General features: G+C 41.2%; 1 protein-coding gene across 6 annotated transcripts in view; it reads left to right on the forward strand.

Annotated features, from left to right (window-relative positions):
- The window catches only part of TCP11L1 (t-complex 11 like 1), a 35,199-nt gene that overhangs the window by 8,820 nt on the left and 11,334 nt on the right, over positions 1-15,045 (forward strand). For 4 of the 6 annotated variants that reach the window (XM_045039112.1, XM_045039113.1, XM_045039114.1 and 1 more), the window contains exons 3-8: positions 5,151-5,283; positions 6,876-6,996; positions 8,076-8,296; positions 11,037-11,173; positions 13,563-13,759; positions 14,231-14,338. In XM_045039112.1, the coding sequence (XP_044895047.1) occupies positions 5,151-5,283; positions 6,876-6,996; positions 8,076-8,296; positions 11,037-11,173; positions 13,563-13,759; positions 14,231-14,338 (917 nt within the window). The remainder of the gene's footprint in view (positions 1-5,150; positions 5,284-6,875; positions 6,997-8,075; positions 8,297-11,036; positions 11,174-13,562; positions 13,760-14,230; positions 14,339-15,045) is intronic. The other 2 variants (XM_045039117.1, XM_006937179.5) reach the window with 2 other exon arrangements.

Consider the following 15,045-nt stretch of genomic DNA (forward strand, 5'->3'; position numbering starts at 1 on the left):
CTGTGAAATCGTGACCTGAGCTGAAGTTGGACGCTCAACTGACTGAGCTACCCAGGTGGTCCTTCTGAATCTTTTTTTTTTTTAATTTTTTTTTTAATGTTTATTCATTTTTGAGACAGAGACAGAGCATGAACGGGGGAAGGTCAGAGAGAGAGGGAGACACAGAATCTGAAACAGGCTCCAGGCTCTGAGCTGTCAGCACAGACGTGGGGCTCGAACTCACGGACTGCGAGATCATGACCTGAGCCGAAGTCGGACACCCAACTGACTGAGCCACCCAGGTGCCCCTGAATCTCTTTTTAAGAGATAAGAACTTGGCATGCCTGGCTTGCTCAGTTGGTGGAGTGCGTTACTCATGATTTCAGGGTTGTGAGTTTGAGCCCCACATTGGGTGTAGCAATTACTTTAAAAAAAAAAAAATCTTAAAAGGGATAAGAACTCTATGCAGTTTAATAATTCCTGACGTTTGATGTTGATATATCACAGTGAAAGTTCCATTTTCTGATACATGGTAACAGAAAATATTAGCTTGAATAAATTTAATAGTATTATATATATACATATATATATATATATATATATATATATATATATATATATAGCAAATTCCTGCTAAATGTCTTTGAATTTTTTTTAGTTTATCAAATTTTTTTTAATGTTTATTTATTTTTGAGATAGAGAACGTGATCAGGGGAGGGGTAGAGAGGGAGAGAGAGAGAGAATCCCAAGCAGGCTCTGTGCTGTCTGTGCAGAGCCTGATGTGGAACCGAAATCCGAAGCTTAACTGGCTGAGCCACTCAGGCTCCCCTGAATTTTTTTTAAGTTTATTTTTTGAGATAGGGCACAAGCAGAGCAAAAGCCGAGAGGGAGAGAGAGTGAATGCCAAGAAGGCTCTGCACCACCAGTGTAGAGCTCAATGCGGGGCTTGAACTCACAAACCGTGTGATCATGACCTGAGCCAAAACCAGGAATCCAATGGTCAACCAAGTAAGCCTCCAAGTGCCCCCCGCCTTTGAATTTTTAATCAATTTTATTGAGGTAGAATTTATATATAATAAAATTCCATTTTAAGCGTGTAATTTGAGTTTTGACAAATGCATTTACAGTTGTGTCACTACTACCACAGTCCTGCCCCTTGACAGTGAATCTTTCCCACTGTCTTCTGGCCTTTGGCAGCCACTTACTTTCTATCTCTATAATTTTGCCCTTTTTATGATTTCAAATAAATGGAATCATACTGTATATAGTCTCTTATCTGACTCTTTAACTTGGGATAATGCTTTTAAGATTCATCTGTGTTTTTGCATGTATCAGTTTCTTCCTTTGTTATTGCTGGGTAGTGTTCCATTGTATGGTTATACTATTTATTCATTCTGCAGTTGATTGACATTTGGATTAGTTCTAGATTTTGCCTGTTATGAAGAATGCTGCTATTAACATTTGAGTACAGGTCTTCATAGGGCCATAGTTTTCTTGTGTAAAGACCTAAGAGTGGGATTGCTGGGTCATGTGATAAGTGTATGTTTTACTCTATAAGAAACCAAGAGATTGTTTTCCAAAGTGACTGTACCATTTTTTATTTCTACTGTTTGAGACTTCCAACTGCTCTGCCGCTATGTCAAGACTTGGTTATGATCAGTCTCTTTAATTTTGGCCATTCTATTATGTATGTAGTGGTATCTCAGTGTGGGTATTTTTTTTTTTTAATGTTTATTTATTTTTGAGAGAGACAGAGTGTGAGCCGGGGGAGGGGCAGAGAGAGAGGGAGACAGAATCTGAAGCCGGCTCCAGGCTCTGAGCTGTCAGCACAGAGCCTGACGCAGGGCTCAAACTCAAGAACCATGAGATCATGACCCGAGCTGTCAGACGCTTAACTGAGCCACCCAGGTGCCCTTCAATGTGGTTTTAATTTGCATTTCCCTGATTATAAAATAAAAGGAAAAACCTACAATGTTCCACCTGTGTGGGGCAAAACCCAGTCCTTCCTCCTGTGTTTTTCTCCCGGGTGTCTGTGTCTCTTTAGTATTCACATAGAGTAGATCACTTCTGGCCACGAAATGTGTGGGGTCATTTTCCCCCACCAAGTAATTTCCTGTGATACTACCTGAATTCCTATAATTCAACTCAATTCTGACACTATTTATGCAGAGATAACATCAGATCTCACAGGTGAAGGGCTTAGTCCCACACCCATCCCTCCACTTTGGACAATAGTTACAAATCTAGGTTATTACCTGTGCTTTTGACCAACCATCTATAGATTGGAGATTCTAGCATCCCTTTCATAAATTCTATTAATTTACTAGAGTGGCTCACAGAACTCAGGGAAACGCTTATGTATACCAGTTTATTAAAAGATAAATAAAAGTGAACAGCTAGATGAAGAAATATATAGGGTGAGGTCTGGGAGGGTCCTGAGTGCAGGAGCTTCTGACCCTATGGAGTTGGGGTGCATCACCCTCCTGGTATGGATGTGTTGGACAACCTGGAAGCTCTCTGAACCCTCTACTATTGGGACTTTATGGAGGCTTCCTCATGTAGGCATGATCAATTATTAACTCCATTTTCAGCCCTAAGTATGGAATCCTCTCTGGAGGATAGGGCTGAAAATTCCAACCTTCTAATCATGGCTTGGTCTTTCTAGTGACCCACCCCCATCCAGAAGCCATCCAGGAGCTCAGAGTCATCTCAGTAGAACACAATATGCTGCTAGTGCTTATCGCTTAGGGATTAAGAAAGGTTTTAGGAGCCCAGTGTCAGGGAGGGGGTCAAAAGCCAAATATTAAAACAAGAGATGCACCTAGTGTTCTTATCACTTAGGAAATTATAAGGGTTCTAGGAGTTTTGTGCCAGGAACCAGGGTCAGAGAACAATATGTATATTTTCTGTTATCTCTCACTGATGACTAATGATGTTGAGCATCTGTTCTTGGCCTGTTGTGTATCTATCTGCTTGAGAGAAATGTCCAGACTTTTTGTCTACTTTTTCCTGGTTGTCTATTATTATAAGAGTTCTTAATATGTTCTGGATACAAGTCCTTTATCAGATTTGTGTTTTGCATATATTTTCTCCTATCTGGCATGCCTTTTATATTCTTTTTAGGAGTCTTACACAGAACAAAAGTTTTAAATTTTGGTAAAGCACAATTTATCAATTTTTTTCTCTTTTATGTTGAGTTTTTTGTATCTTACTCTAAGAAATTTTGCCTAACTCAAGGTAGATTTCACCTGTGCTTTCTCCTAGAAGTTTTACAGTTTTAGGTCTTGTATTTAGGTCTGTGGTCCATTTTGAATTTGTTTTTTACTTATCTTGTTCAGTAAGGGTTGAGGATCATTCTTTTCCATACAGATAGCTAATTGTGTCAACACCATTTCTTGCTTATTGACCACATGTACACGTATGTGTGTATGTATGTATGTATCAGTCTATTTCTAGGTCCTCTGTTCACTTGCTCTGTATATCTGTCTTCATGCCAGAAACACACTGTCTCAATTGTTGCAGTTTTATCGTAAGTCTCGAAATTAGTTTAAGTCCTGCAACTTTATTCTTTTTTCAAAATAGTTTCCACTCGTCTAGGTCCTGTGCATTTCCATGTAAATTTGAGAATCAGTTTGGCATTTTTTAAATTAAGGTTACTTTATTTTGAGAGAGACAGTGAGAGGAGGAGAGAGAGAATCCCAAGCAGGCTCCACACTGTTAGCACAGAGCCCGATGTGGGGCTTGAACTCATGAACTGTGAGATGACCTGAACTGAAACCAAGAGTCTGATGCTTAAGCAACTGAGCTACCCAGACGCCCCTTAGTTTGGCATTTTCAACAAAAAACCTGCTGGGATTTTAACTGGGATTGCGTTTTATCAGTAGATCAATTTGGCAGAAATAGAAATTCTCAGTATTATGAGGTTGTCAATCTGGGCTCTGATTTTTATATATTCATTATATTTTGCCAATATCCATGGAGCAAATTTTATTTATTTATTTATTTATTTATTTATTTATTTATTTATTTAGTATTTTTATTAATATTCTGTGGAAATACAGAGAAGGATTTTTGTTGAGTGTTCCCAACTTCCCCTTATGTGACTGGATAAAGATTTTACCAAACAGGATATGACCAGCTCTTAGATTTGGTTCCTTTGTTGTTGTTGTTGTTGTTGTTGTTGTTGTTGTTGTTGTTGTTGTTTGTGAGCAAAAGAAAAAAGTAAAGAGGAAGGAAAATAATTTTTTACTAACCGAAGATCTTCATAATTTTTAAACCCTGTGCAAACTAGGAAATTATTTATCTCATTTTAAGCCCAGATCTTATCACCATCACAGAAAATTAATATAGTCCTCTTCCAGGTCAGTGCTTTTCAAATTACGGTTATAAAACATTCTTAGTATCCTATACAGGGTAGTGGTTTTAGCATTCTCTGAATAGCACTGGTACCCTAGACTACTTCATGAAATTTTAATTTGACAAGGTTCATTCCTGGCACAGTATTAGTGGTGGAGCAAAATTTAAACTGCTGATGGGAGCAAATGAGGAAATCCTAAATCTGGTGTCTCCTTTTTAAAATTTAGAGTAGATAGGGGCGCCTGGGTGGCTCAGTCGGTTAAGCGTCCGGCTTCGGCTCAGGTCATGATCTCACAGTCCGTGAATTCGAGCCCCACGCTGGGCTCTGTGCTGACAGCGCAGAGCCTGGAGCCTGCTTCGGATTCTGTGTCTCCCTCTCTCTCTGCCCCTCCCCTGCTCATGCTCTGCCTCTCTCTGTCTCAAAAATAAATAAAAACATTAAAAGAATTTTTTTAAAATAAAACTTAGGGTAGACAGAAAGCAAAGGGATCAGAAAACAACCCTCAGAGTATTGGGAAATTTGATAGTCTGTGACTTTAAAAGTTTGTCTCCATTTAATTTAATCATTTCCACTGACCAGTCTTAAGTAAAAAGTCCAGATATTTTGAGAATTGGAAATGGTCTCTGCTTTTGGGACTCCAGGTTAAAAGAAAAATGAAATAGGTAAAATTCTGTTGTTTGAAATTGCCAGAATATTTTCATAAATAGAGGCATAGCTGAAGTTATTAGCTGGTACCAGAACCACTGCCTTCTCCTTACTTTAATAGAAATTTTAATCTAGAGAAGCGAATCTCTTACACTGGGTTTTGTTACAGCTAGTCCTCCTCGATTTGTGACAGTAGAAGAACTTCTAGATACAGCGAAAGGAGTTGCTAACATGGCTCTAGCCCATGAAATTGTAGTAAATGGAGACTTTCGGATTAAACCAGTTGAATTACCAGAAGACAGGTAAGGCGGTTACTGAGTTACCTTGTTTAGTGGAACTCTGCCATTTCCCAGTTCTGGAAAGGTCTTCTCCACTTGATGTCAGTATATTCAAATGTATTTTTCCTTTTGTATGTAGTTGCTAAAAAAAATAAAATGTCTATACTCAGAATTACTAGTGTTTGAAAGTTGATCTCAGGACTACTGCTCCTAAATAAAAGGTCTAGGAAATCTCCTGTGGAAATCTTTCATGTTAGCTTCTCCCTACTGCATAGGGCCTAGTGTCCTATCTTGTGTTTTCATTGTATTGTTTCATTCATTTCTTGTAACTATCACATCATACTATAGTTGTTGGTTTCCTAGTGTTGGTTTACTAGTGTTCTTCACCAGATTATAAACTCTACAAAGACAAAGGATTATGCATTATTCTCTATATTCCTAGCACCTGGTACATATCCTATCAAATCGTAAACTCTATTGATTGTAAAATGTGTCTTTTAAAATATATTGTCATAATAAAAATCATTGCTCATTATAATTGTAAAAGTGCCATCATATGGGGCACCTAGGTGGCTAAGTTGGTTGAGCATCCAACTCTTGATTTTTTGGCTCAGGTCATGATCTATTGGTCTTGATTTTGCTCAGGTCATGATCTGTTGGTCATGAGATCAAGCCCTGTGTTGGGCTCTGCACTGACAGTGGGGAGTCCGCTTGGGATTGTCTCTCTCTCTCTCCCTCTCTCTTTGCTCCTCCCCTGCTCATGCGTGTGTGTGCACACGTGTTCTCTCTCTCTCTAAATAAGTAAATTAATTTTAAAAAAAGTGTCATGATAAAGATTGGGATTCTGTTAACCAAGGAGGGAGGAGGAATGACTGCTGGGTTGCCAAGCTATACTGTCGCCCACGTGAATCTTCTAAATATAACTTTACAAGCATTTCTTATATGTTCTGCAAAGAGAGTACTTTTTCACATTAAGAATGAAGAATTACCTGTTTTGCTCTTACAATATAAAGATTTTTTTTTTAAGATTTTATTTTTAAGTAATCTCTATATCCAACATGGGGCTCGAACTTCCAACCCTGAGATCATGCTCTACCAACTGAGCCAGCCAGGTGCTCTTAGAGACCGGTTTTAATGAGATGTTATATGTTAGTTGTTAGTTTGGTACCTAATTCAATAATTGTCTCATATATCATAGAGGAATAGGGTATTTTCTAGAAATAAAATCCTTCAGCCTATATACATGCTGAGTTGTTATCTTAAACTACTTAATCATAAATATCTTAAGAAACTTTCTGGTAACAGGGAAAATTAAGAAAACAGCTCTGAACTTTCCAGTATGCTTTTATATGCTATTAATATCCTTATATGCTATTAATTGGTCTAAAGTCATCTGTGAAATTAGTTGAAAGTTATTCTGTCCAGTGAGGTACTTACTGAAATAAATCACTAAACTAAAAATAGCGTATGTGACTGGTATATCTGGGAAGTCTTTCCTTCATCTAAATTATTTTTAAAATTTCTCACCCTAAACCCATAGAATTTGTGCTTTTGAAAGTGATTTGAGCCTCAAATATTTTGATTTTTTTTTTCTTCCTTTTTTCATTTGCTTCCAGCTTGGAGAAGAGAGTAAAGGACATTGTACATAAAGCTTTTTGGGACTGCTTGAGTGTCCAGCTAAGTGAAGACCCCCCAACATATGACCATGCCATCAAACTTGTCGGAGAAATCAAAGAGGTGAGATGGAGGGCAAATTGTAGTGCTTTTCTGGTGTATTAGGAGTATTCAGCCTGTCTGTGTTACTGTGCCAGAAGACTTGAAAGAAACTGAAGGATTGAGAGGTTAACATACCTGCTGAATTGTGGATTAAGACTTTTTTTGGCTTAATGCCTTTTTAAAAATTTCAAACAAGCTGTGATAACCCAAAGGCTTACTTTTGTAAATGAAGGTTTATATTTTTTAAAACAATTATTTAAAGAAAACAAAAGTTATTTGACCAAGCACAGGTGATTAATAAAAATTTTAATCGGCTTAGATATGTTTAATTTATAATGGCCAAAGAGTGACTCGGTCTGTGGGATAGAGAAGGTATTAAATGGAAGTTAAGACTCTTTCTGCAAATACCTTTAGCAGTAGTTGAAAGAGAAAAATGTATCCATGGAAACTGGCATCTGTATTTGGTTCAGAGGCTCATGTTAGTTACTGTGTTTTTTCTCACTTTTAACAGCTTGTTCATCTTTTATCCTGTTGATTGCTACCTAGACCTTAAACAGAAGCTTAAATAGCTCGTCTAAATGATTTGCAAACGGATGCCTGGCTGGCTCAGTCAGTAGAACATGTAACTCTTGTTCTCAGAGTTGTGAGTTTGAGTCCCATGTTGGGCTTAGAGCTTGCTTAATTAACTTACTTAGTTACTTAAATCAATGAGGGGCACCTGGGTGGCTCAGTCGATTAAGTGTTATGGCTCAGGTCATCTCATGGTTTATGGGTTCAAACCCCACGTCCGCCTCTGCACTGACAGCTCAAAGCCTGGAGCCTGCTTCAGATTCTGTGTCTCCCTCTCTCTCTGCTGCTCCCCTCCTTGTACTCTCTCTGAAAAATGAATAAACATTAAAATAAATAAATAAATGATTTGAAAACATGTTTTTCTATAGATTTGTTAAAAGGTTAAAATGTTTTATAGTTGCAATTGTATTATGGTATTACAGTAACTATTGATAAAGCCTTATTTGGGTAATTGTAAATTCTTTTGTGTGTAACGAAAAATGATGTCTGACTAAGAAACTTTGATTAAACTTGGCTGTGCTCTCTTGTAGACTCTCTTATCTTTCTTGCTGCCTGGTCACAGTAGACTGAGAAACCAGATAATGGAAGTCTTAGATCTGGATCTGATCAAGCAAGAAGCAGAGAATGGGGCCTTAGACATTTCCAAGCTGGCAGAATTCATTATTGGCATGATGGGGACAGTGTGTGCACCTGCTAGAGATGAAGAAGTTAAGAAACTAAAGGACATTAAGGAAATAGTGCCCCTTTTCAGGTATGGGGATTGTGTTAATCACCTTCAGTGCACTTAATATACAGAGCCTGTTTTCAGATTTAGACTTCGAGTGTAGATACTCATGAATTTTTAAAAAGCAAACTTTTTTTTTTTAATACAGAAAAGTAGAAAGAAGGAAAAAAAAATCACCCACGGTTTTACCACCCAAAGGCAAAATCACTGCTAATCATATTGATAATTAAAAAAAATTTTTTTTTATTTTATTTCGAGAGAGAGCTTGAGCAGGGGAGAGGCAGGGAGAGAGAGAATTTCAAGCAGACTCCACGCTGTCAACATGGAGCCCAATACGGGGCTCCATTCCGTGAACTGTGAGATCATGACCTGAGCCAAAACCAAGAGTTGGACGCTTAACTGACTGAGCCACCCAGGCACCCCCAACTTATATTATTTTTTAAAACTCTCTATAAGCATTTTCAATGGCTGCAAAATCTTCATTTGCATACATATAGTTAACTATTACTATGTTAAGATGGACAATTAGATTACCTCTAATTATTTACTGTTTAATCCTGCCATGAACATCCTTGTGTACAAAACTTTTTTCTGTATTTTAGGTTATTTCCTAACTATAAGTTCTTATTTTTTTAAAAAAAAAGTTTTTTTTTTTCAACGTTTATTTATTTTTAGGGACAGAGAGAGACAGAGCATGAACGGGGGGAGAGAGAGAGAGGGAGACACAGAATCGGAAACAGGCTCCAGGCTCCGAGCCATCAGCCCAGAGCCCAACGCGGGGCTCGAACTCACGGACCGTGAGATCGTGACCTGGCTGAAGTCGGACGCTTAACCAACTGCGCCACCCAGGCGCCCCCTAACTATAAGTTCTTAAAGTGGGACTACTGTATCAGAGGATAAGAACGGTTTTAAGACTCTCATTGCATGTTAGCAAGTTGCTTTCCAAAAGTTCCTTTCATTTTCAGCTTCTTTTATATCATATCAATATTTGGTACATATAAAAATGCTATGCATCATGAAGTTACCTCAGGGTTCAGAAAGCATTGAAAAGACCTCCTAAGAAGGGGTGCCTGGCTTGCTCAGTGGGTAGAGCATATGACTCTTTTTAAAAAAAATTTTTTTTTTCAACGTTTGTTTATTTTTGGGACAGAGAGAGACAGAGCATGAACGGGGGAGGGGCAGAGAGAGAGAGGGAGACACAGAATCGGAAACAGGCTCCAGGCTCCGAGCCATCAGCCCAGAGCCTAACGGGGGCTCAAACTCACGGAGCGCGAGATCGTGACCTGGCTGAAGTCGGACGCTTAACCGACTGCGCCACCCAGGCGCCCCGTGCATGTGACTCTTAATCTCAGGGTCCTGAGTTTGAGCCCCACATTGGGTGTGGAGATTACTTAAAAATAAAATCTTAAAAAAAAAAAAAAAAGACCTAAAAATTGATTTGTTCACTCATTCAACAAGCTCATATTGAGCATCTCTTATGTGCTGGGTATGGTGCTAGACTTTAGAAATAGTAAGAGTTTCTAATTTGGCCAAGTTAAGGGAGAAGTTTCCTAGGAGGTGAGACCTCTGGGGAAGATAGCTTGCAGCAAACTCAACCTACACATAAATTCCTACTGGGAAGAGAATGGAGCGGGGAGCCTGGCAAAGTGGGAGTACATACACTGTTAAAAGGAGGCAGTTGATTGTGGCTGTGAAGAAATGTGGGTCCGTGTTGTCAGATCCTTAGATTTTTTTCAGGAGAGGCTGGAAATGGAGGTTTTTAAAAACACTTGGTGAGCACAAACATGTTCATGGGTTACTCCAGTCGGTGGCCGCCAGGTGGCAGTTTCCAGCAGTCTCTCATCTGCAGCGGGTGGTTTTGGGGAACCTCTAGGAGTACTCAGAGGAGAGGCAGAATGTCCCCCAAGAAGTGGGCTGTCCCATGTGTTTGGGAGGTAGACAGGATGGCAGGGAAGGGACCCTGAATTGTTCCTCAGACTGTGTGTCCTTTCCACACATAATAAACTCCCACACAGAAGGTAATTGTGTCATACAGTTCAGTCAGTCCCAGAGGGTGTCAGGGGACTCAGGACATTTGACCCTGTTCCCCCTTGTGTGTAGGGCCTCAGCCAAACCTGTACCTTGGGTTCTCAACCACCTTCTGCAAGTAGGTCACTCAGCAGTTTCCCGCCTCTGGAGAAATAGCTATGGTGTGTGACCTGCAGGATTGAAGGCATCCTTAGCATCGAGTCAGGTCTGCCCACTGGGTACATTCAGAGTGTGAACGTGCAGTTCTGCCACCAAAACTAGAATAGAAAACATGCCCTGAAACTAAGAGCCTGGGGCGAAAGGAGAGGAGAAAGGAGAGAGTTCTTGTTCTTTCTTCCTGGGAAAGTGAATTAACGTGTGTGAGAGAGTGGAGACCCAAGTGGTCAGCTCTCTGCCCTTGACCTTGGGTCCTGGCTGTCCTTCATCCGTGGTTGCTGGGAAGGCCGACCCAACGCCAAAGAACGGGTCCCCAGGCAGTGGGGGAGCTGTGTTTGCTTGGGGGCAGGGTGTGTGTGGGGGGGGGGGGGGAGGGGGGACAGAGGCGGCTTAAAAATCTGCCGTCTTTTCAATCCATTATTTAGATTTTTATGTTTTCTTAATCTACACTCTCAAGATTTTTCGAACTTGCTGCCCTTTCTGAAATGAGAAGCCTCTCTCAGATCAGCTCCCCTCTTTCCTCTAAAACAGTGCTTGCTTTACAAGTGCCTTGTTCTAAATCCTTTTCTTCCTTTTCTCTCAGGGCAATTTTTTCCGTGTTGGACCTAATGAAAGTGGACATGGCGAACTTTGCTGTCACTAGCATTAGGCCACATCTCATGCAGCAGTCAGTTGAATACGAAAGGAAGAAGTTTCAGCAGCTTTTGGAGAAGCAGCCAAGTACGTCTAATGCTTTGTGTGCCCTTTCATTGTGTGTTTTTCCCATTCCAGTTCTGTAGCTTTTTGTACAATGATACTGTTTTCAAGACAAAACTAAAATTTAGTATGCGACCATTCCAATTTGAAGGCTTAAAAGCACAAGACTTTGGACCTGAAATGAAAACTTTATTGACAAGCAAGAGAAGTAAAAGTAGGATATACGAATAGAAATTTAAAAGCATGAAGTCCTAAATTAAATGTTTCTTTTTAAATCTTTTTCTTTTTTAAATGTTCATTCATTTTTGAGAGACAGAGTGTGAACAGGGGGAGGGACAGAGAGAGAGAGAGGGAGACACAGAATCCAAAGCAGGCTCCAGGCTCTGATATGTCAGCATAGAACCCAGCGCGGGGCTTGAACTCGGGAACTATGAGATCATGACCTGAGCCGAAGTCGGATGCTTAACCCACTGAGCCACCCAGGCTCCCCAAAATGGGTTTTTAATGAAAACACCAGTTTGAGGTAAATTGTATGCTTGGCCGTGATTTTTAAAACATGACACACTTCTTGTGATTATTTAATTCACTTTCTCCTCTAAGGTACATGAAGAAACTTTACTTTGCCTCTGTTCTATATGCAGAAAATCTTTCTGGTTTTATACCCACAAAAAGTCTCATTTTTATAAGCCTCTCAGATGACTACAGGAATACAGAGCACTAGAGAACCCAAAACTGTGTTGCCTTTCAAGGGTACTCTTTTTGGTCTCTGCACTGGCATCTGATGTTACGATTAAATTGCAATATTTGGATCCTATTTATTCATGTATTAAGTTTATTTTGAGAGAGAGCAGGGGGAGGGGCAGAGAGAGAGGAGAGAGAATCCCAAACAGGCTCTCCACTGTTAGCACAGAACTTGAAGTGGGGCTCAATCTCAACAAGCTGTGAGATCATGACCTGAGCCGAAATCAAGAGTCAGATGCTTAACCAACTAAGCCACCCAGGTGCCCCAGAATCCAATTTATTTAGCCTATAACTTTGGTGGTCCCAAGATGAAAATGGTGGTCTCTGGATAGATTGTGTTGCCTGACCAGAATAGATAATGCAGTGTCCAGAGCAGGTGTTCATCCAGCTGCCGGCAGAGAAGGCCGAGATGGTTCAGGAGGGATCAGGCAAGAGCAGAGTAGAAGAAGCAGTACCAGAAGAAGATTGGCTGATGTTCACTACCTACTAGGCATGTGCCGAGGGTGCGTGCGCATTATCGTATATAGCCCTCACCAGTAAGACTAGGAGGGAAGCGCTTTTTTAACACCATTTTGCAGATGTGGAAATCAATTTTGAGAACTTTTTGACCGGAACTGATTGACCACATGGTTCACTTTCTCAGCCAGTGTCGTACTGCCCCTCAGGAGGCATCAGGGGTGCAGGCTGAAGAGCCTCAGTGTGAGAGCCCGGTGCCAGCAGCCAGGGCCCAGTGAAGGACCCACTGCTGCGATCCCTGAGCTGGTCAGTCTACTGCTTCCTCCTCACATGTACAAGCTTGTGGGCTAAGAGCCTGCCATCTGCAGAAGGCTATCGGGATGGTACGGCTGGCCACAGAGATCCGTGCCACCGCTGTTACGACAGAGCCAGAGGTGCATCCTGCAGCAGCGAAGAGTGGACCCCCATCATACCCTGGGCCACCCCCTTAGTTCGAAGGTGGCCTCCACTGGCAGAGCTGTAGCACGTTCTAGGACCTGTCAGAGAGACTTTCTCCCATATGGTGGCGAAAAACCTCATCTTTCTCTTGTGTCCCTCAGAATCCTCGCTGCGTTACTCAGCTTAAAAAAGGAGGAAGTCTATGAGAGCAGATGAAAGACACTCCAGGTTCCCCGACAGAACTCCAGACGCTGCGTAGTACACGTCCCCTCCCACGAGGCTGGAAGCAAACCAGATTGACAGGAGACTAAGATCTAGACAAGGAAAAGGCTTCCTCTTCAGTGTGGAGGAGACTTTACACTGGGAAGCTATCCCCAGTGCCTCCTCCCATCTGTCTCTGGGCGAGAAGTTTTGCATCTCCCTGAGCTGGAGTCATCAGAGCTTCCAGCCTCCGCTCCTGCAGCGGTCGGGCGGGGTGGGAGAGAAGGGAGTGGTTTGTTGAATATCTGCAGGTGACAAGGTCTGGCTACATGCTCTGTATTTACTGTCTTGTTTAATCCTCACAACTGCCTATGGGGTGGTATCGTACATTTCTTTGTAGTAGGAATCTGATAAACCTCAGCTAGTAACCGGCAGTGCTGTGATTTGAACCAAGTTTTATTTGATTCCAAAGTCCGTACTCTATATACACCACACCTTCAGGATGATCTTCCTTAAAGTCACTCCGAGAAGAATTCCTCCTGAGTGTCATAGTAATGTTCGTAGCCTTGTTTTTCAGATTCCCTGGACTTTGTCACCCAGTGGCTGGAAGAGGCCGCAGATGACCTTATGAATCAGAAGTATAAAAATGCCCTGCCAGCTGAGGGAGGGGCCGCTGACTCTGGAGACAGTCCCATGCCAAATCCTGTGGCTGTCCAGAATTATGCATACCTGAAGCTTCTGAAATGGGACCACCTCCAGAGACCTTTCCCTGAAGTAGGTGCTCCAGAGCAGTCTAACTGCTTATTTCTTTCTGTGCTGCTGAACTTTTAAACAATTATAGTTTGGTTATAATCCTCTTCCCAGAAAATTGCCCCTTTTACATTGAACAATTCAGCAGTTTTTAGTGTATTTACAGCTATATGACCATTACCAGTGATTTAATTTCAAAACTTTTCATCACCCCAAAAAGGAACCCTGTGCCCATCAGCAGTCACTACCCTTTCCCCACTCCCCTACCCCCTGGCAACCACTAATCTACTCTCTGACTCTATGAAATTGCCTGTTCTGGACATTTTGTATATATAAATGGAATCCTACAATATTGGCCTTTTGTGTCTGGCTTCTTTAAGCAAAATGTTCGTGTATGTTATAGCGTGTATCAGTACTTTATTTCTTTAAAGTTATATTTTTTTACTGTAAAATATACACAACACAAAATTTACCATCTTTTTTTTTTTTAATTAGCTCTACAGCCCACGTGGGGCTCGAACTCACAACCCCAAGATCAAGAGCCACAGGCTCCACCGACTGGGGCAGCCAGGCGCCCCAAAATTTACCAGCTTTAAGTGCACGGTTCAGTGTCATTCATACGTTCACATGGTTGTGCCGCCATCACCACCATCCTTCTCCAGAACTTTTCCATCTTCCCCAACTGAAACAACTGAAACTCTTTAAATACTTAACGCCTTTAAACATACCTCATCCCTCCCTCCCTCGGGCCCCTGACAATCACCATTCTACTTTGCGTCTCTGGATATGAATGGAATCCTACAGTACCTTGTGCCTTTGTGTCTGGCTTATTTCACTCAGCATAGTGTCTTCAAGGTTCATCCATGTTGTGCTGCTGTGTGTCAGCATTTTCTTTTTGAGGCTGGATGATCTTCCGGTATATGGCTGTACCACATTTTGTTGATTCATTCATCAGTTGATAGACATTTGGGTTGTTTCTACTTTTTGGCTATTGTGAATTGTGCTGCTCTGAACATTTGTGTACAGGTTTTGTAGGGGCATGTGTTTCAGTTCTCTTGGGTAAATACCGAAATACGGAGGATGAGAATTGCTGGGTCACGTGGTGACTCAGAGTTTAACACCTGGAGGAACAGCCAGACTGTTTCCCGCCACCCCCCTCCCGCCCTGTGTAGCAGTGTAAGGGGCTTCCAGTTTGATTCAAACGGTAACAGCGATGCTGCTTTTCAGTTTTATCTAAAAAAATACTTCTCATTCCACGTGGAGCAAGATTTTTTTCCTTTTCTGTTTTTCACAGCAAGTACGTGTAATTG

Source organism: Felis catus, chromosome D1 (genome assembly GCF_018350175.1).
Source record: "Felis catus isolate Fca126 chromosome D1, F.catus_Fca126_mat1.0, whole genome shotgun sequence".
NCBI classification, from domain to species: Eukaryota; Metazoa; Chordata; class Mammalia; order Carnivora; family Felidae; genus Felis; species Felis catus.